We start from the raw sequence: 20550 nt of genomic DNA, 5'->3' as shown, positions 1-20550 counted from the left end.
TCGGTTTACATCCGCACTGATTAAAAATCCTCCTACGCCTATTAACTTATTCTGTTTCACATTGACCTAGTGTTCGGTTTTATAGTGTGTTTTACAGCGTGTGACGTGTTTTAAACACTTAAAAATGTGAAAACACTGATCAATATTTTTGTTGAATAACTTTGTAATGATATAGCCGTCAATACCAGTTTTAGCCACTAGGTGTTAGTATTTGATTGTCACATGGTGAAGCTATAAGCTTAAGAAATGGTTGTGAAGGTGGTTATGTAAATAAAATGGTGGTGAATGATGAAGTAAAGGCTTCGTTCTTTCCACAATGGAAGACAACACGTTTATTGGATAATTGTAATTGTAGAGAACCCTTTGCTACAAGAGCCTGCAATAAATAGACATTAACACAACCTTGGAGGTCCTTGAGCAAGGAAGGTGCTTAACGTGTACCTATCAGTTTAATTTTGTGTAAAATAAACTTGTGGGGATAATGTACCTAAATTTGCTGTATCCCTGGGAAATTGCCTTAAATTCAGACCTATTCAACAGAAAAATTAGAGAAACTTTGCTGTGCTCCATTTTGACTTCCTGTTACCTGCTGAATGTCTCGTCCTCTCTAGTCTGAATACAGAGTAATCATATCTAAACATGTTGTAGAAATTCCAATAATAATAATAGCTTCATCTTTGAACTTCATTTGAACATGTTGAAGTTTAGTGTTGAAGTGGCTAATGGTCATCTATGGAGTGTTTGCGGTTGAGAAAATCTAGGATTTTTGAATCTCTAACTTGTGGGGCACTGGTCAAGGACATCAAAGGTAAAAATCGTCAGATTACGGTCACCTAGTTAATTTCTTGGTGCTTCTCCAGTCATTGCGTTCATGAGATCTTGCTTATCAGAAACCACATATGCAGGTGAGTTTTCAGACTAAAAATAAATCAGTGTCACAGGCACACTGTAATGAGGAGAAAACCATAGAAGTTTTTAAGTGTTTTATTCATTCCTTCTCACAATTCATCATTGATAGAACTTTTTCCATAATGCAACACACCTGATCAGACACAGGACTCAATAGAGTCCTGTATCGGCCAACTACTTCAATAAGCATAAACTCAGGATATACCTGCACCAATCAAATAGCTCTATATACATATGCAATTCAATACCAACAACAATCTACTGTTTGGTTCCCTTTTTATTAGCAAATAGCAAAAAAAAAGGCTTTGTTCACGTTCTAACAAGGTGCTCTGTTGATTCAGTGTATTACAATCATTTCAGAAGACACTTTTTAAAACAAAATTCCTCAAAACAGTCTCCCATTAACTTTGAAATACTTGGCAACGTTTGTCTTTTTTCTGAAAACTCAAGCGTGAACAAAACCCACTTCAACAGAAATCAAGTAGACGCTTGGTCAAGGCCATTTCTACCACTGAGAGCAAACTCTCAGGCTAAGGTTAAAGGCAAGCGAAGCAACATTAATTAGAGCCTTATAATAGGAGATACATGGTCAGTGTATTACATATGATGAAGGCATAGTTTACTTAATCAGGTGGAAGCCTATGCAGTTAATTAATTCATTCAAAGTGGCTTAATCCTCTAATACACACTGCATACGCTTTGTACACTGGAGGAGATGAATAGCAAACAGACACACCATAATGATGTTTAACATCAAAATAAACCAAAAATAATCAAGCTATTGCACAGGTACCCAGATAATCAACTTTGCAAAAAAAGCAAATGTTGGATGTTTTCACACATATACCCACACATGCACACCAAGCTGGTATTTACAGCACAGAATGGCATCATGTACAGCAATAAAATGCAGTAAGACAAACGGGAAAATGAGCTTTTTAGGTGATAAGTGAAAGTTTCCATCATTTGTAAGAATTTGTTGTTTTTTGCCTTTGCTCAGGGGATACTAAAAATAACATTAAGAGACATTAACAAATAGCTTGACTGAAAAATCTGCTGGAGTGCTGGTCCAAAAAAATGTTTCAATAGGTGTCTAACGGTTACCGTCTCTATGGTTTAAAAGGAAAACATGACAGCTCGGTAACATTGTGGCTGATATAAGTTTTCTCATTCATGTGGACGAGGCAAGTCAGAGTGAATAGTTTGAGGCTCAAACTTTGGCAAGAATCGGCTGCGACTAGTTCCAGTGCTCCGATTTTCATGTGCACAATCTTTGTCATGCATCGACACTCAAAAAATAAATACAATCATGACACCGGTTGTGTCCAAACCATGACAAACGCTGTGAACTGTGATCCAGTGCAGCTTAGTTACTGAAGAAACATCGTTATTGCACATGCTCGTACGAGAAGCCCCCTGGGGAGTGAGTACGACCTGGTTCCTCTGGCACACGCAGCTCCCAGTTTCTGTGATTTTGCAAACTTTGGGGACATTAAAAATGAGGCGTGGGACTTTGCTGTAGCATCACTCAACAACAAATAATCTTAGCTATTGGCTTTCTCCACAACAACAGCAAGCACACATCGTACACAGTACATTCCTCCGGCATGTCTAACGAGAGATTGTTGGTGTCACTTTTCTTTGCATTGCATTTGTAAAAATTCAAAATTACTGCCACAAGGAGGCGAGTTGCATTTCAGTGGCAGCTTTAGGGGAAATGAATTTGTCTTTGAGTGAACCGTTCGATCGCCCACAAACTGATGGGACTTTACATGTATGCGTCTGTGTGCAGAGTACATCTCAAAAGCCATTTTAAACATGCGCAAACCCTCTTTCTCTACAGGCTGTCTGGCTCTGTGTGGGCGCAGATCAGATGAGAATCTGTATCCTGAAATATATCAGAGACCCACAATAAATGTGTGCAATCCTTGAACCAGAGCTAAAGGCATCTTCGGGACTGTAGGACGCACATCCCTGAAACCATCAGAAGCACTTTTCAATCAGCCCCTCGATCTTACACACAGCAAGCAAATTGCTGACTGTTTCACTCAAAGACAACAACAGAGGTGAATAGGGGTGAGGGGAGGGCCAAGGTGCAGCTTATACTCTGACTGTATTGTCCAGATGAACAAGGGGTGGTTGGATGGAGAAAAGTGGGCAGGGTCAAATGGGAAGGAGTATGTGATGAGGAAGGGGTCTGTTTAAACAGAGAGGTCAGACATGGGAGCACTTAGGTTGGTGCTTTGGAAGTCTAAAGTAGACAATGGCTGCTGCGCTTCCTTGTTGCCAGACGCTGAGTAGCTTCTGCTCTGGTGATTCCAGGAAAGCCGTTGCTCATCAGGACACCGCGATCAGGAGGCCGTGCTCTGGCAACACCTCCAAGCTCCTCAGCTGGGGACGACAAGAAAACCCAAGCACGTTCAATGATCAGAGCTTGTAAAAAGTGTCAGGAAAATGGTGGGAAATTAAAGAGGTAGTTTGACACTTTCAGCAACATGTTTACTTTGTTTTTAAGAGCTAAATGAAAAGCGTTGGCAACTTTTATGCTGGATAATTTGTCTACCTTTTTCTTTCAAGTATAAGTCGTTTTAAAATGGCTGCTACTGTTCCCCAAGTTGGATGTTCAATAATTCCCTTTGCAAAGCTTGTTTGGAAAGCATTTATTATGCTATCATAAATTTTGCTATCACAAAATTTATGATAGCATCAGTAAGAGTCGGTAGGTTGCTGGTTCAACCTACCGAACCAACTGTGTGGTACAGCCCCACTTGTGTAACTGGAACTACAGCATCACTTCTGCAACTCTGCTCCAGGGCAACTGTGGCCAGAATGTAGCTCACCACCATCAGCGTGTGAATGACTGATTGTAGTGTAAATGGCTTTGGAGTCCTCGAACTTAATAAAGCGCAATTTATTTACCCATAAGAGTCAAAGTGAGAACATGTTACTTCCAAAATGTCAAACTGCTCATTTCAAGTGAAACCCAACAGCAAGATGTGGTCTGCAGTTCGGACTGTGACGTTTGTGAGAATAACTTTCAAAAACAGAACAACTTGCAGATGACGAGCTGAGAATGAGTGATTAGATGAAAAGCAATGCTTTCACCCAGTTAGCATAGCATTCACTCACAGTGCTGTAGTTGTATGGTTATGATGTAATATATCTATGGTGTAAAGCAATTCAGGGTTTTATATATAGTAGCTCCTCATTTCTGCTGAGATTTTCTTATGTCTGTCTGACACTGATCCATGAAACTAAGGCAGCACACACACAAACACACACACTGTGAATACAGGTTGATTTATATGTATTGCAGGCTTTATAAAAACCTTGTGAAGCCTTCTACAAAGCTATTATTATTCTTTTAAAGTTTTGTGAAAGTAGGAGGTGTTTTAGACCAATCAATCATTTATTGGCATCACTGGTAAAAAAATGAAGAGCCTTAAAATAAAGTCATCTTTTTTATAGTAGAAAATGTTGCGGTGATTAATTTTACGATTTGAGATTATGCTACTATTCTTTTCCTGCAATGAAAGATATATTAATTTAGTGGCTTTTTTACACATAAGGAGTACCAATAACAGAGGCTGAGCAAATCATGGTTATGGAAGCATTATGTGAAGAAATATGTCATAACCACCTAACTGTCCAATATCTCTTTTATACTAGCTGTATGATACAAAATAATAAAGAACATAGTCTATAAAAAAAGATGGTAAAAATACAGTTCTGAGTTTGTAGGATGTGAAACATTGATGTCATTAGGAACCAAAAAGGGCAGCTCCAGTTCCTAGAATCGCCTTTGCCAGAACAAGAACTCCATAAACCATCATCTTTGAGATAATGAAAAGTGGAAAGCCTGGGGAGGCATGTACCCGTGTGGCACACCACAAGATGTCAGACAATTACCAGCAGGAGGAGAGGAGGGGGAGGAGCTTAGAGAGGAGAGCCTCAGCTCGTTCTTCTGAGGGATTATAAAGGGGGAGAAAGGAGGAGAGACAAATTCAGAATGAAGGAACAAGGAGACAGTAGTGATGACTTTGTAACACACATTTCAGGACACATCAGACATAACAAGTAACCCTGATCACCACGGAAGAACAACATGGAGCACAAATAGATAATCTAATGTTTCTAAGAGAATAAGAGCGTGGTTACCTCTAAATTAGTCCTAGCTTTTTTCAGCACATCGCGAGTCCTTGATACTGCAAAAACAAAACAAAACAAAAAAAAATTAGTTCAAGCACATCTAAAGATGAACAGTTTAACCTTTGACATTACAATCACAAATTTACATGTATCGTATTGGGATTTTATACAATATTCCAACACAAAGTAGTACACAATGTGAAAAGGAAGGATAAAACTGTAACTCAACGTTTTATAAATAAGAATATGAAAACAGTGGCACACATTTGCATTTAGTCTCCCACAATCAAAACATTGTAGAATAAACTTTCACTTCACTTACAGCTGCAAGTCCTTTAGGGTATTGATGTGCTTGTTTTTCCATAAAAACTACAATATTTTATTTTATTTTATTTTTTTTTTTGGAAAAGCAGCATAAGCCCAGTCAGGTTGAATGGAGAGCAGCTATGAGTGGAGATTTTCAAGTTCCAACAGATTCTGAATCAAATTTATTTCTAGACTTTGACTAGGGCATTTTTAACATAAACATGTTTAGATCTGAACCATTCAGATCTGTTGTTGTCATGCTTTAAGGTGAACATCCTCCCCAGTCTCAAGTCTCTTCCTTTGTGTTTAACTCCATCCATCTTCCACTAAACTCTGACCAGCTTCCCTGTGCCTGCTGAAAAAAAGCATCACCACAGTATAATGCTGCCACCACCATGTTTTGCAGATCTGAATCTGAATTTAATGTCGGATACCATGAAGTGACAAACAGATTAATTTATTGAACATACTTCTTTCATTAAAACTTATTAGGTCTCTTATCCACTTTTTTTTTTGCACATAGATGTACTTAAAAACTCACACTGATTGACTATGAAGTGCTCCATGCTCTCCTTGGTGCGGCTGGTGCTCCTAAGTCTTTGTACTGTGCCTTTAAGAACTTCTTCCTGCTCAGATATACGCAGCTTCAGGGACAAAATCTCCTCCTGCAGGCACTGCTCCTACACACACACACACACACACACACACGAAATACTTTTAACATGTTTGATTAACCGTCAGTAAATTAATTTAATATATGTTCATGTTTCTCAGACCTTCTTAAGGTTTTGGATGGAGGGATCTGTGTTAGGAAGAGCTGCTCTCCAGAACATCTTCAGCAGAGACATGGCCTCCTCCAAGATCTGCCTCAGAGTCTTGGTGTTGGACAGAAGACTCTTTACACATCCATAGTCCACGGCCTGCAAACGCACCTCGTTTAGTTAGGAGTATTTCACAGTTTTAACATGACGAGTGCGAGTCAGTGGTGAACACAGACCAGGTCGCTGCCCTCTATCTGTTTGCCCTCCAGCAGCGGTGGGGTGAGGCAGGCCTGCAAGGTGGCCTCCATGCGCTGGACGAGGCTTCGGCCCTCCAGGACCTGCTGCTGCAAAGCGCTGAAGTCATCCACGTGGCCAATGGCGTGGCGACCGTTACGGTTTGCAAACGACCCATCTGGTGCCTCCCCTTCCAGTTCCGAGTGAGGGTCAAGAGAGTCTGCTGGAGAAATAGAGGTGCGTTAGATTATCTGCAGGCTGTCATGAGAATTTGCTTTCTTTTTAATGGAAAAGAGAATTAGTAGAGCTTAGATTTGATCAAAACTGTACAGAAACAGGTAGATAAAAGTAAAACAAAGAGTTATTGTTATTATTTTTAATAAAGCATGCATAAACCGCTGTAATGCAGGAGCGGTTGAGGTCACACCATTAGCAGGGCTATGGCTGTCATCCAGGTCTGAGTAGGGAGGACCAGGAGATCCACAGTTAAACAAACCGATGTCCCTGACCGGTGGAGACGGCGCTGGGTCTGTGGAGCACACAGACACACAGAGGAGGCTTGGACACACTGCAGTCCACACACCACGGCACGCCGAGCATCACGAGCAAGTTGCTACATTTAGAAAGCTTGGTCTCACCGTGCAGCAGTTGTCGTCTGTAGAAGGTTTCCCTCTGAGGGCTGGCGGTCAGCGCAGACAGAGACGGAGCCCGCGGTGACCCCACGCCTAACTTCTGCTCCAGCTGCTTGTGGAGCTCCAGCTGTTTGAGAGCAGCTGTTTTCCTGGACGCTGCTCTGCAGCTGGGCCCGCAGACTCCTGACCTCCGCCAGCAGCTCCCCCAGCTCCACTGGGAAGCCCGCCACCTCACACAGAAACCCTGAACAGGAAATATACAGGAAAAAGCTCTGGATGTGGGGCTTGGAGTCGATCTTCAAGGTGTCGTTCTGGTATTATCCTAATTTATTTAAAGTGCCTGGCAAAAATAATTTTGAATTTGCCAGGCATAAACTTTGTTCGAATTTGTGTAATAACTTTGAATCTTCAGTGTATTTTGTGTGGTTTTTATGTGGTCGACTAACACAGGGTAGCAGATAAATCTAAAGTGGGAGGAAAATGATTGATATAAACTCTAAAAATCTTTATGTAAGAGTTGCAAGAAGGCAGTCATTGTTGTCATTGATATATTCATAGGCTAGAGTGGCCCAGTCAAGGTCTGGACCTAAAGCCAAGTGAAAATCTGTGGAAGACTTTAAAAGAAATGCTCACCTGATCAACAGTTTTGATTCTACTTACAATGTACTGTATGTGACTAAGAATAAAGGGGGCTGAATATCACATAAGTGAAAATGCGTTGGTCTACTAGTAAAATGGTTTTCAGTTCAGGTTTTATTGGCGTCTTAATCTAAACAGATTTTTTGACCCTCTCTAGGCATTTTGGGAGTGTATAGTTGTGCCAGAAATGCCTCGGCTAAGTATCATGTAAAATCGAGATAATAATGTGGCAAAATATAAAATAAAGCATAAGTTGTAATTAATCACCCTACTACTAGATGGAGCCAACAAAGGGACATTTACAATAAACTGTAGATAGACATTCAAATGTCCTTAATAAAATGTAGGTAAAAATGACAGACCGACCTTTGTTAGCCTTGGTGCTGGAGCACACTCGATCATAAACATGCAGTTCGCTCTGCAGCGAGTGGATCAGTTCTCTGGTCTCACTCAGCTGTTGCTGCAGCAGAGTCGTCTCGTGCTTGGAGCCTGTTGAGGTGAAGTTTTATAATTCATAAAAGCAACACAAACACAACGAGCAGAACCGGTGTGGGAAGCGACAGCAACCTGTTGGTTTTGTCCTGGTTGGCCTGTCGCTCCTGCCTCAGAGCGTGAATCTGCTGCCCCTGGTCCTGAGTGTGAGCCTGCAGGCGCCGCAGCTCCTCCTTCCACTGCTCGGCCTCCAGCTCGGCCTGCTTCAGGCGGGTTCTGGCTGCAAACACGGCCTCCCGCAGCTGCACCACCTCCTCATTTGTGTCTGAAGGCAAGAACACCCGGTAGCTTTACGGGAACAATTCGTGAAATTAAAATGAATTGTGTTGTTTGGAAGCTTCTCAATGATGTGTACCTGTGCTGGCCTGTAGGCGAGACTGCAGACTAAGATTTTCCTCTTTCAGGACCCTGATTTCACTAGAAAGCTGGGTGACTGTGTCAAGTCCCTGAATGTAGATGTTTGTTGGTGGTCCTGAAAGGCAAAGATAATTATTCTCATTAAATTTGAAGAAAGATGCTTCCGACGTATCCTGGTCATGCTTTACCTCCATCCCGCCCAGTGGAGGCCAGTTTATCTTCCAGCTGCTGCCTGAGCCTCTCATTGGTCCTGATCGACTCCTCCAAGCGCTGACGGAGACATCTCACCTCTCGGAGGTGCTCCTCGATCAAATTTACTCCTGCAGACAAGCAGCACATCAGCGTTGTTTCTCCCTCCAGGATGGCGAAGCCCATGATACAGGGTTCACGCCGCTTACGCTTTTTCAACGCCTTGTCACAACACAACCAACATTTTCTGTCTGTTTAATTGGAAATTACATGTGATAGACAAACAAAAATAAATAAACATTTGAAAACTTTGGCGTGAGTGTGTATGTGGAGCCCTGTAAACATTTACACCTTTCTCTACAGAGAGCCCAGCAAATCTTTCTTGGGGTTTATCGCTGCCATATTTACGTATCAAAAGAAGAATTTATGCTCATTCTGCAAACTCATTCTCAGTTGGATTTAATTTCAGAGTCTGCATCCCCACAGCATGATGCTTGCCATAACCGTGTCTAACAGTGAGGAGGATGTGTTCCGCTTTGGTGCGAACAGAGAACTTTCTTCTGTTGGTCGATCACCTAAAATGACTGAAAACTCAGAGTCAGATTTTCCAGGACGTGGGCTGGAGATCGTTTTGATGCCCTATTCACTAAAGAAAAATTATTTTGCTAATGCAAATTACAGAACATTAACATGTAGTTCTATACATAACTAATTATGAAATGATGATACCAACTGATGATGGTAGGTTTAATACGTCCCTTGCCCAGTAACACCATGTTGTGCCTCCCAAAAATGACAATAGCTTCCTCGTTTTCAAATACTTGAGTATTGTTTATATGAATTAAAATCCAGAGGTATTACTACAGCTTTCCTGATATGAGCAGGTGACTCTTATATAAAATACAATGTTTGCAAGATTCATTAAAAAAATAAAAATCTGTGGACCCACTCAAAAAAGCATGGTCCTGGGCTACTGCTCCTGTAAGTCGTTTCTAAAGTCTAGCCCAGACCAAAACTGCGTTAAAGTTCCTGGTTGTCAAGTAACAAATAGTGAAAAAAGTTGTTTTTCCATACTTACTTGCCTCACCTGTTTGGCTGCTTGCTGTTTGGTTTCCAGAAAAGGTCCCAGTTGGCTGAACTAAGTTGTCCATGTCCCACAGAGGCTGTCCTCTCAAAAGACCTGAGTCAGATTTAACGGAGTGGCACTCAGGGATGCCACCTTAGCTGGTAGTGTTGAAAGGCATGATGGGATAGCTGGTTGTAGCTCGAGAGGTCGTGCTGGTTATGAGGGCCAGGCGAAAGGCCGAACAGGGTCTGGTCCTGGGGAACGGGGAATCCTGTAATCAGACACATGTGGACAGGAAGAGAAGAGTGAGAAAGAGGCAGAGTGAAAATGTCCAAATCCAAAACATTTAACTACATGACACACTCTCTGTGGCCCCTCACCCCTGTTCTGCTCATGCATCTGTCTGTAGAGCATGTCCAGCTCTGGGCGAACAGCGGCAACAGACAGGGCCCTGGGCCGGGGGTTAGAAATGACTTCATAACCCCAGACGTCAGGGCCGGAGGACACAAAGAGGGAGGAGATGGGTGCACTGAAAGGGGCTGGTGGAGAATGACAGGAAATTAAACATTACCAAACACAAAAGAAGAATTTATTTTATTTTTCTTTTGCGGTGACTCCCGTACCTCTACCTTCAGGAGTGTTCAGACCTACAGCGGCAGAGTAAAGCATGTTGGGACAGCTGTTGGAAGCCTTGAGGAGGCCACGAAGAGGTGGGAGAGATGGACGGACTAGGAGAGGGTGTATGGAAGATGAAGGGACAGAACGATGCGTATCGCAGGCAGAAAGAACAAGTCAGTTTAAGAGTTTAAGAGTACCGTCTGGTGGTGACGCGTGGCCTTGCTGCAGGAGCCGTTGCTCCTCCGGAAACTCTGTGGCTGCCATGTCCGAGCACAGCTCCAAGTCTTCGTTGCTTTGGTATTCATCAGACACCATGGAGGTCCTGTCCGATTGGTCGGTGGTCTCAGAGAGGGCGTGGCAGCTGGACGGAGTCTCAGGACGTTGGTGGAGTTTGGTGTGGAGTGACTCAATGAGTTTATCTTTCTGCTGTAGCTCCTTACTCAGCCTGCAAGAAAAAATCAGGACTTATAGTCAAAGCCAGTTACTGGTTATTCATTCAACTAAAGTATCTGGAATAACCAAGGAGAGAGGATTAACTTTTAGTCACCTTCAGCAACCATGTGGTTTCTCATTGTGTTACATGACAGCAACTTAACGGCGGGACACGAGAAAGGACTGTGCAAAGTTAACGAGCTAAAGCTGGTGACCTTAAAGGAGGTCAACAAATCACAGAGCTGTGAGTTATTCTTTATAACTTTCTGAAATAATATTGAAAAGCTGAAAAGGTTAAAATTATAAAGCAGGGTGCACAAATCAAAGACCAGGTGTAATCAGTCCAAATAAAGTTTTTACTTGATCCGAATAAAAAAAATGGTCCTACTACTAATAAACATTAAAATACATCTTTTTGTGTGTTGTCGCAATTTTTGTGAATGGTTTATGAATCTGTAAGTATTTCTGTTCAGTGCTGAGTCATCCAGCTCAGGTCAGTCTAAGTAAAGCAGCTGGTCTAAATGAACTTTTCCAGAAGAATGATCAAATATTCACCCTGAGTTCTGCCAAGATTTCACTGATGACAGAAAAAAGCTTGTGCTTATTCTGGAAAATGACTGAAGTTACACCAAATATAGTGGAGTGATGTTATTTTTTTTTTTTGCATGTGTAACTTTTACCCTTTTTGGATCAGAGAAAATCTGCAGTAATTGAAAATTGTGCAACAAATTTTATATATTTAAACTTCACTGAAGTTGAAAAAGAGTGACGTGATGGCATCATCAAAACCACAAAATTCAATGTAGTTTCCCAGGTGACGATGAATGGATACAAACTTCTGACAAGTGCTGTGCATGTTCACACACACACACAATAGGACTGAAATATGAAAATCGATGAAATGACGCACCTTAAGGCAAGCAGCTCATGGCCTGTTTTCTCACTATGGTTCTCAGGTCCCCTCACCTATGATTAGGAATCAGGAAAGTTGGAACACATTAAAGGAGCAAAAACTGCAAGGGATAAAAGTAAATATGGTTCCCCTGCTTGGATATCTGACAGAAAGGTTCTTCTTACGTCCACTTATCTTGGTGAGCACTCTCTGAGCCAGGGCGCTGCTCTGAGCCAGCTGCTCCCTGAAGCTCTGACCCATGTAGTAATCAACGTCGTTGGCCCGCAGGAGCTCTTCAAAAGCCTGAAGACAGTTAGAGAGCGAATATGAAACCATAAACATGAAGTCTTCTCTCTGCCCCATGTTGTAGAAGATGGAAGAAATTTGGCAGAAACATAGGAAGCTGCAGCACCTTGGTAGTGTCCCCCAGGTGTTGTGTCAGGATGTGGCAGACCCCCTGGCCCTCTCTCATCCTCTGCCTGAGGTGGGACAGCTCACGAGCCTGAGCCTGGATCAGAGAGTTGTACTTCCTAAGGAGAGGAAGAGACGCCCGAAGGTTTGAAGTGAACCAGCTGTGTGAATAGAGATAATAGTTTTCTGAGTCTTATGACTGAACTCATGAGCATCTGCTGATAAACTCTAGAGAATAGAGAAAGCGCATCTGCCCAAGTGAATATGTTGTTCTCACTGTAAGAACTTTCCCCTACTTCAGTCTATGTCTTCTCACCCAGGCCAGGTGGCACATTTCCCCTCTTCTGGTTGACCTTTGCCCTGTGCAGCAGTGGTTTTCAGCTGAGCCTCAAGCGACGCGACTCGCTCCATGAGCTCCTGCAGCTCCCTGCTGTGCCTGGAGCTGGAGCGGACTCCCTGCGTGTCTGACATCCATCCTTCATCTTCCTCCGCTGCACTGGGGCCTTCCGACCTCTCAAACGCCCAGTTGACCTAAAAGGTGGGCATCAAACGGAGCAGCTAGTAGGGGGGGACTGCAAAATATCATTCAGGGAAAGCTCCTTACGTCCACTTACGTCCTTTGGTCAGTCTGTGTTCTCAGTCCGAGCATCAAACCATTAGAATTAAGAGACATCACATCATTGAACTGTTTTAGAAAATCACTTAAACAATAACTAATCAAAACTGCATTCATGTTTTAAGTGAACGTCTATGAATTACAAATGTTTCAAATCGTTTTTTTTTTTTGTTTTTACTTGAGTGAAGTTGGTTCCTCCCACTTTCTTCAAATTAAATAACATTGGTGTGAAAGGCTTGTGCAGCAAAAATTTTTGCTCAGTGATATTCATAAATGTCTCCAAAGGTCATCAAAGGTCAACTTACTCATCTACATTTACAAAATCAAATGAAATATGGTGTCAGTCAACTATGTTATGTTTGTGCAACAAAATTGTTTGTTTAGTATTCACAATTTTGTTTTACTTTTATGTGTTTTCCAGCATAAGGACCAAATCTGCTTCTCCTCACCCACATGAACAAAATTAAGCAAAATCCTGCAGGGTGATGTGTTGGTCACCTTGCGTGGTGTGCGCTCCAGGCTGGAGGCGTAGTCGCTGGTGGCGGACAGCGAGCGGACGCGCAGCTGCAGTCCACGGATCACCTTGTGGCAGCGGGTCAGCTGGGAGCGCAGATCCTGGATCAGATGCTGGAGAGACGCAGACTCGTCCCCCGGGTTGTAAGCCCCTCTCTTCACGCTACAGTTCCTGGCGTACCAGCTTGCCACCTGCACCCTCACAGTCCTGAGGCTGGGACAGCGACGTGCACATCTCCAAGTCGTCAAACTCTGATCGGATCACAGAGGACGAGGCGTAATGAAGCCCAACAAATCAGGAGGGGTTGAGAAAGAACATTTTGGCCTCAGAGAAGCCAGGTCTGTGTGGATCACCTGGACTGCTGGCGTCTTCTCTCTCGGCTTCGTTCTCACTGCGGCCGCAGGTCTCGTAGCCGAGATCCTGGAGATCCACCTGCACCTGCTTACTGGCCTGCTGCACGGACGTTTCTGCTGCATTAACACAGGTACAGTCATAAGCTGATTGTGTTTTTCAGCATAAGATCATCTTCCATGCAGGTGGTGTCACAGACGGACACCAGGGGGTGCTAGATTACCTTGCCCTTCTCCCTCTGGATGAAACGTCCCCTTCTGAAAAAGTTCTGTTTTACAGTGTTGTGTGTGGCTTTTAATAAACCTCACACTATTAAGGCAGTTGGCAGGTTCCAAGTGCCACACAATGTGCCCTTTTTTTTTATACTTGCACACCTGCTCCACAAAATGTGCGCGCATGCCACTGTGCTTATGACAAACTCACTTAGCAGATCTCTGTAGTCCTTGAGCTGCTCAGCCTGAGCCTGAACGGTGGCTTCGGACACCATCAGCCTCTCTTTCAGCTCTCTGTTCTCCTGCAGGCTCAGGGTCAGGTCAGAGAGAAGACGAGCCGCCTGCTCACGGAGACCCTCCTCTATATCCTGCCAAATTGCTCCCACCTCACTGCTACTGCCGGTGGACTCCACAGTCTGCAACAGGACGGAGATTCAGCAACAGAACAGGTTCAGATATGCACCACTATGGACGACATTAATAGCTGGCTGTCTACAACAAACGATGGCCAAAAGTGACTGAAAATTGGAAATTTATAAGTAAACAATTTCTTAAAATGTTTATGAACTTGAACTCTTTTGAAAAGCAGAATTGACCAGAAATGTACACGGTAAACGACTAAATGGTTAAATGCAAGCCTGACGGGGCAAGATGCTTCTTTTGTCACACTTTTCTGTTTTTTATTTGTTAAAAAATATAAAAGTGATGCATCTTTTCCCTCACAGTTTTATGCTGGTTAGTGTTGGTTACATAAGATTAAAATAAAATAAAAGGAAGTTAGTGACTTTAAAGTGGCAAGACTTAAAAAAGTTCACAGGGTGTGAAAACTTTTCCAATACACTGAGATTTACAAACATATTTAGTAGTGACCTGAACCACTGGGGAAAATAGGATAATGAGTTTTACTAGGTACATAAAATCCCATTTGTGATTGTGTTGGATTACAAATTCAATAACAATTGCTGTTAAAGTAAATGTGAATAAAATATTACCGTCTCAGCCTGTTTGGACTTCAGGTCCAGCGAGCTCGGCCTCATGCAGTGCCTCTTCCCCGACTCGGTGCTCAGGCCGACACTCGAGGGACCTCGCTTCCCCGACACCACTGGAGATGATTCAAACTCTTCATCGTCCTCCTCGGCACTGCTCCTCTCTCTCTCCTCTCGTCGGCTCGGTTTAGTCTCCGCGTTCCTCCTCTGCCCCCCAGCTCTCGGACACCCCCAACTTTCTCTCAGAGCCTCATTCTCCTGCTGCAACCTCTGCAAGGCACTCCTACAACAAGTAAAAAAAAAACCACAAAGCCACCAGAGAAAATGATGATGAATCCACAGAGAGGAAGAGGAAAGTAAAATAAAAAAGTTTCAGGAAATCTGAGGAGATTCTGAAATATACACCTCATGTCAGATAAAGACGCGTATCCATCCTCTTCCAGCTGCGACTGCACTTCTTCAAGCTGAACATCTAGAGTCCTCTTGGCTTCTTCAAGCTGCTTTAGGTGGTGTACCGTCTCCTCTACCAGTCGCCGGGACTCATCACCTGCTCTTTGAGGCTTCGCTGACGCCTAACAAGACAGGAAAACGTCCATTTTGATCTCATCACAAACAGAAAAGGCAAATTTGTTTTTTAAAAGGAGTGAAAATGGGCTTTTACCTGAATGGAGTTCAGGCTGTTATCCTCCTCCTCTATGCTGTCAGTGAACTCCTCACTGCTGCCGTCTTCATCGTCTTCCTCCTCCTCCTCCTCTGAGCTGAACTCTGGAAGCACAATAACCATGTAAGGACAACATCCACTTCCTCTGGTTCTGTTATGTAATTATAAGTTTTTATTTCTGTTCTTTGTTTTGCTCCTGCACCACCGCTCCATTCCACAGACCTCTCAACTCTAAACCACCTCACTGGAAGTCATGGGACTGAAGGGAAATGTTATGCCATGTTTTGTTAGCCTGCCAGAAAAACACACTCACTCTGAATGAGTGTGTGGATGTGCTTATGAGACCAACGTTAGAATCAACACAGACTCATATAGATTTGGACGTTTGAAGAACTCTGTGCTCACTGCTCACCACATTTAATGGCTTTGCTTACATTTTTACTGAAGCATTGTGGGTAATAATCCATGAGTAAGAGAGGAACTGGAGAATACTTTTGCTTTGCAGGAAACAGAGGTTCAGTGGAAAGTGACTCAGCAGGAACTTTAAAGGGAAATAGATGCACGCACTCGTTCCTACTGACAAAACAGACTCACACGTCACGAAATGTCCAGTGAGAGTCATGTTTGTTTTTAGTCATTCAGAGCATTTTAGAGTGATTTATCAAATCACTTAATATCAGAAAAAGTTAGTTTCTTTATCTGTAAATAAGTGTAAGGAGAGTGTTTGTGTTGCTAACGACAAGGCAGCCAACTCTCACAGCCAAATAAGGTGTTTATTGATTGAACAACGCGCTGTGTGCGCTGAATGTGGGACTCTGTTGTTGTGGCTCTGCAGACTGTATTTAATTCATACAAGTTTTATAGCAAAGAAATGATCACTTCTATTATATTATCAAAGATTCTATAAAAATCAGGAATAACATTATGACTACCAGCCTAATAAGTCACTCTCAGTTCAAGCATCAAAGTCTTTAATAATTATTAATTTAAAATATTTTTTTATTTCTTGCTGTAAGTTAGCTTTGTCATATTCCAAGCATACTAATTTATGTGCACTAGAAACTAAATCAAAAAAATACTTTAGATTTTGTGTTTTTTGGACCACAGCCTTTGCTCCTCACTTACATCTGCCCCTGAATATGTTCTTCCTTGGATTATTATTTTTGAATAATCTACAGACTGGGACCACGCCACCAGAGCTGCAGTATTAGAGAGCCTTTGACCCAGTTGTCAAACTCGATCACATCCTTCCCCCTTCCCTGCTTTTCCTGATTTGAGGGCAAAATATTAACTTGTTGCCCGTTACATTCCAATCAAGGGATAACTAGTTGTTCTCAGTGGTCATAATGTTATGCCTGATGTGTGTATATATATCCCTTATTTGCATAATGGGAATATGAAACAGGGTGTTAAAATCAGAACGGTCATGCAAACAGGACAACCATGCCACAGTTTCATGCACCAGGAAGCAAAGAGATGGAGGGAAGTCTAATTCGGACAAGAACGCATTTTCATTTAGTGTTCATGGATCTATCTTTTTTTTCTTTTACAAAAATAAAACAGAATTCAGAAAACCTGATTCAGTTGTAAGATCTCAAAAAGAAAATCACTTCGAGGTTGGATCTCAGGAGGGGTAATCAAGGACCATTTTGTGGATTTATCTTTTGGCATGTAGCATTTTTATGACAACTTTCTAATTAAACACAATAAAAATAAGTCAATACCAGAGGTCCTTTTGACAAAAAACAGTACATTTATTTGTATTGCATTTATGAAAAAAAAAAATAATAAAGTTGACATTTATTCCATCTCTGAGGCAAGATGAGGTTTCCTGGATTATGTCCTCTACCGATATTAATTTCTAGCGGGCAAGCAACGTTTCACATCTGGATATTTCTCACTACAACACAGAACTGATAAGCACATGTTGCAAAATGATGCATTTATTAAAATAGTGACATTGCTTTTCTATATGAAGCAGTATCTACCATCTTATATTTCATAGGTTTCATCTGTTTCGTGCACACCTGTTAGACTAAAATAAAAATTAAATAAACTGGAGCGAAGCAGGTTTTACGTTACAGAGCGCTGGGGAAAAAAAGCTGAAGCTTTAGGTTAACCCTTAAGAGTTGAAATCCTACGCCATCTTTGTTAAATGCAAACACACAAATGACATAAAACAAACGATGGATGGTGAGACGTTTCACTGTAAGGCGCGAGATTGAGAGTCTCCACAGGACGAAACTTCACTGTGTAACAGCACGGCCGGCGAGACACGGCAATGCAGAGCAGGCAGTTATCGGAAACAATGGAAAACACATCCACACAATGATCACAGAATATATATATATATATATAGATATAGATAAAAACTCTGAGGTGCACATTTTTCGTTTCAGAGAGGTTAATGTGAACAGAGCTTGTTCTGTGAGTAGAGCTGGTGCTGACTGGGCAGAGCTGCCTCCAGGCTGAGGGTCAGACTCTCTTCCTCATGGTTCTCTCTTTATGAATTCAGCCGTTTCTTTGACCCTCAGACCTTAGAGGCAGCTCTGTCTCACTTTAAGACTTTCACTCTGAAGTGCTGAGCATCAGGGCAGCGTTAGTGAGTGCCGACTGCAGCCGTGGAGGCTAGTCGCCGCCATTCCCACCTCCAAACTCAGGCTGCCTTTTAGCTGCCCGCTCCAGTGTCAGGGCCATGCTACGGGTCCTGGCCAGAACCTCCTCCAGCTGCCCTCGAAGTGCCTGAACGGAGTCTAGTTCGGTGTGAAGGGTCTGGATCGTCTCTGAGCTGCTGTTGCTGCCGAAAAACAAAAAAGGAGAAAAGAAAAAAATGCGTGAAATCCTAAAAGAAGACATTTTGTATTTGGAGAAATGAAAGCATCCCTCCTCCCCACTTACCCATCACTTCTGCTAAGCTGGGTCAGATTTTGGTAAAGACTCTTTTCTGTCCTCAGGGCCTCATTCAGCTTGTTGTACTCAGACACCAGCTGCTCTAGCACACACTGGAGACCCGAAGTAGAAGTTAAAAATATATAGACTTTTAATATATTGACTTTTGCTCTGCAAATGTCTTTTTTTCCCCCATTTTGTAATGTTACTTCCACAAACGTAAATGTATTTTCTTCTGATTTCATGTGATAGACAAACACAAAGTAGCTCATGATTATCTCTAGTCCAGTCTCAAGTCTTTTGCAGCTTTTACAAGTTTTTTCTCTTTAGAATTTTTCGATATTTAGTTTCCATCAACTGCGTAATTGGAGTTATTTAGGGGTTGAATGGAAATGCATGCCACATTCTTTTGTTTAAAAAAGAAATTATTAAAAATCATGTATAATTTTCTTGTAGTTCAAAATACATGCACTTTGCATCTGATTTTGGCATAAATACCAATAAAATATATCAAATTCTGTGGTTATGTGAATAAAACTATGAATAAACCCACAGAATTTATTCATAAATACAAGCCATTGTGCAAAAGGATAAAAATGGAAAAATAATTTGTTTCGTCTAATTGAAGCACTCTTACTTGCTGATGAGCTCCGTCTTTTGTCGCCGCATTCTGAATCTGCCGATGGGCCAGAGAGGAGCGCAGGTCAGCGATCTCTATCTGCGTGAAGAGAACGACTCCGTGTAAAAATAATCGCAAACATGACTTTGGTGCAGCATCTTGGAGGTCAGACGAAGATACCTGAGCCTCCTTCTCCTTCTTCAACACCAGCTGGATCTCGTCCTTCAGAGCCTTCACTTCGGCCTCCCTCTCCTCCTGCACAGCCTCCTCCTGTTCCCGAATCAGATCCTGACACAAAGTGTACCGTGGCGTAAGATCAGGAATGTAGAAGACAAGGTGAGGGGAAAACTCAAAGAGCGAAGGATCAGCAGGTACCTTAATAAAGGCTTCCTTCTCTTTGAGCAGGCTTCGTAGACGCTCCGCCTCTCCTCCCGTCTCCCTCTCTCTTTCTCGCCTCAGCTCGCTCAGCTCCTGCTCCGTCTGTGTCAGCTGCTTGCGAAGTTCCTGCTGCTCGTTCGTCCGCTCGGTGATCACCAAGGAGAGCCTGTACGAGTAATCCTGAAAGAAATAAAGGATGGTGAGATTTTTTGTAAGATTTTTTTTAGCTCTGATCGATCCATTTAGGTGCATTTTCTTTCCATCTACACTGCAAACCTGGAGGTACTGGTCTTTGGAGCCGAGTGTGCTGAGCAGATCCAGGATCTGTGCTTGGTGTTCGTCGGTCTGCCGGGTGCGGTCGGACAGCAGCTCCTGGAGCAGTTTCTCCTTAAGGGCCAGTCGAGCCTTCATCTCCTCTACGACCCCAGTGGGGCCGGACTGGACTCGGGCAACAAGGGCGGTCGTTAGATCCTGCATGTGTACACAAAACAGAAAGCAGTGTCGGCACAAGTAAAACTAGTAACACAGGTTTGGACAACCAGCAGCACCTTTGGAGGCCCGTATGACAGAGGATGTGTTGGGCGTTACCTGCATCTCCTGGCTGCGCGCCTGCAGGGCCGCCTGCAGCTGGTGGATGATGGTGTCCTTCTCCCTCAGAGCCGTTTTCTCCTTCTCCTCGCTCTTCTGCTTCAGCCACTGCAGGTTCCTGTAGGCCTCTGCTGCCTGCTCCAGCTCCAGCTCCTTACTGCGCACCAGAGCATCCAAACTCTGGCGGTAGAGGAAAAACAAGCCCACACGGATTCATTCGTACAGATAGCAAAAGAAAAAGACATTCTTAAAAAACAGCTCTGACATTCACCGATGAGCGTACCGTGATGGTTTCCTCGTTGTTGGACAGGATGCAGCGGAGCCTCTCCAGGTCGCGCTCCTTCTCCCTGAGGGCGAGCTGCAGCGCCCTCACCTGGCCCTCACGCTCCTCCAGACAGCGGAACTTGTCATCGATGGAGCGCTGCGAGGAGAAAACCAATTACTTATTGGGTGCAACTCCAGAACATTGTGCTTCTTTGGAATAAGAAACAAAAATAAACATAAATAAATAAAAAAGGAAAGTACTGAACACCCTTTAAATATCCTGTTGTTCTGATCTTTAAGTTCCAACAGCCGACTGAAGCCAACTGTGTGAATGGTTTGCCCACGTTCATATTACAGGTCGTAAAGTTGACTCAAAAGGCTTTCA

The 20550-nt window shown here is 42.9% G+C and overlaps 1 protein-coding gene across 1 annotated transcript in view; it reads right to left on the bottom strand.

Moving 5' to 3' along the window:
* Positions 1-968: 968 nt before the first annotated feature.
* The window catches only part of LOC116721896 (myomegalin), a 40453-nt gene continuing 20871 nt past the window's right edge, over positions 969-20550 (bottom strand). Inside the window, 36 exon segments of the mRNA XM_032565926.1 lie at positions 969-3300; positions 4819-4873; positions 5068-5114; positions 5906-6044; positions 6141-6284; positions 6362-6582; positions 6787-6888; positions 6998-7127; positions 7129-7235; positions 7997-8119; positions 8163-8387; positions 8478-8594; positions 8668-8799; positions 9756-9875; positions 9877-10005; positions 10115-10273; positions 10358-10462; positions 10550-10797; positions 11695-11735; positions 11845-11979; positions 12089-12206; positions 12404-12618; positions 13202-13468; positions 13542-13687; positions 13992-14196; positions 14773-15049; positions 15172-15338; positions 15428-15531; positions 18076-18224; positions 18326-18429; positions 18954-19034; positions 19116-19223; positions 19311-19493; positions 19590-19784; positions 19902-20081; positions 20185-20322. Of these exon segments, the coding sequence (XP_032421817.1) occupies positions 3161-3300; positions 4819-4873; positions 5068-5114; positions 5906-6044; positions 6141-6284; positions 6362-6582; positions 6787-6888; positions 6998-7127; positions 7129-7235; positions 7997-8119; positions 8163-8387; positions 8478-8594; positions 8668-8799; positions 9756-9875; positions 9877-10005; positions 10115-10273; positions 10358-10462; positions 10550-10797; positions 11695-11735; positions 11845-11979; positions 12089-12206; positions 12404-12618; positions 13202-13468; positions 13542-13687; positions 13992-14196; positions 14773-15049; positions 15172-15338; positions 15428-15531; positions 18076-18224; positions 18326-18429; positions 18954-19034; positions 19116-19223; positions 19311-19493; positions 19590-19784; positions 19902-20081; positions 20185-20322 (5256 nt within the window). The 3' untranslated portion in view covers positions 969-3160.

This window comes from Xiphophorus hellerii, chromosome 6 (assembly GCF_003331165.1).
Source record: "Xiphophorus hellerii strain 12219 chromosome 6, Xiphophorus_hellerii-4.1, whole genome shotgun sequence".
Taxonomy (NCBI): Eukaryota; Metazoa; Chordata; class Actinopteri; order Cyprinodontiformes; family Poeciliidae; genus Xiphophorus; species Xiphophorus hellerii.
The sequence above is the reverse complement of the archived record's forward strand: the minus strand, read 5'-3'. Positions and strand labels throughout refer to the sequence as shown.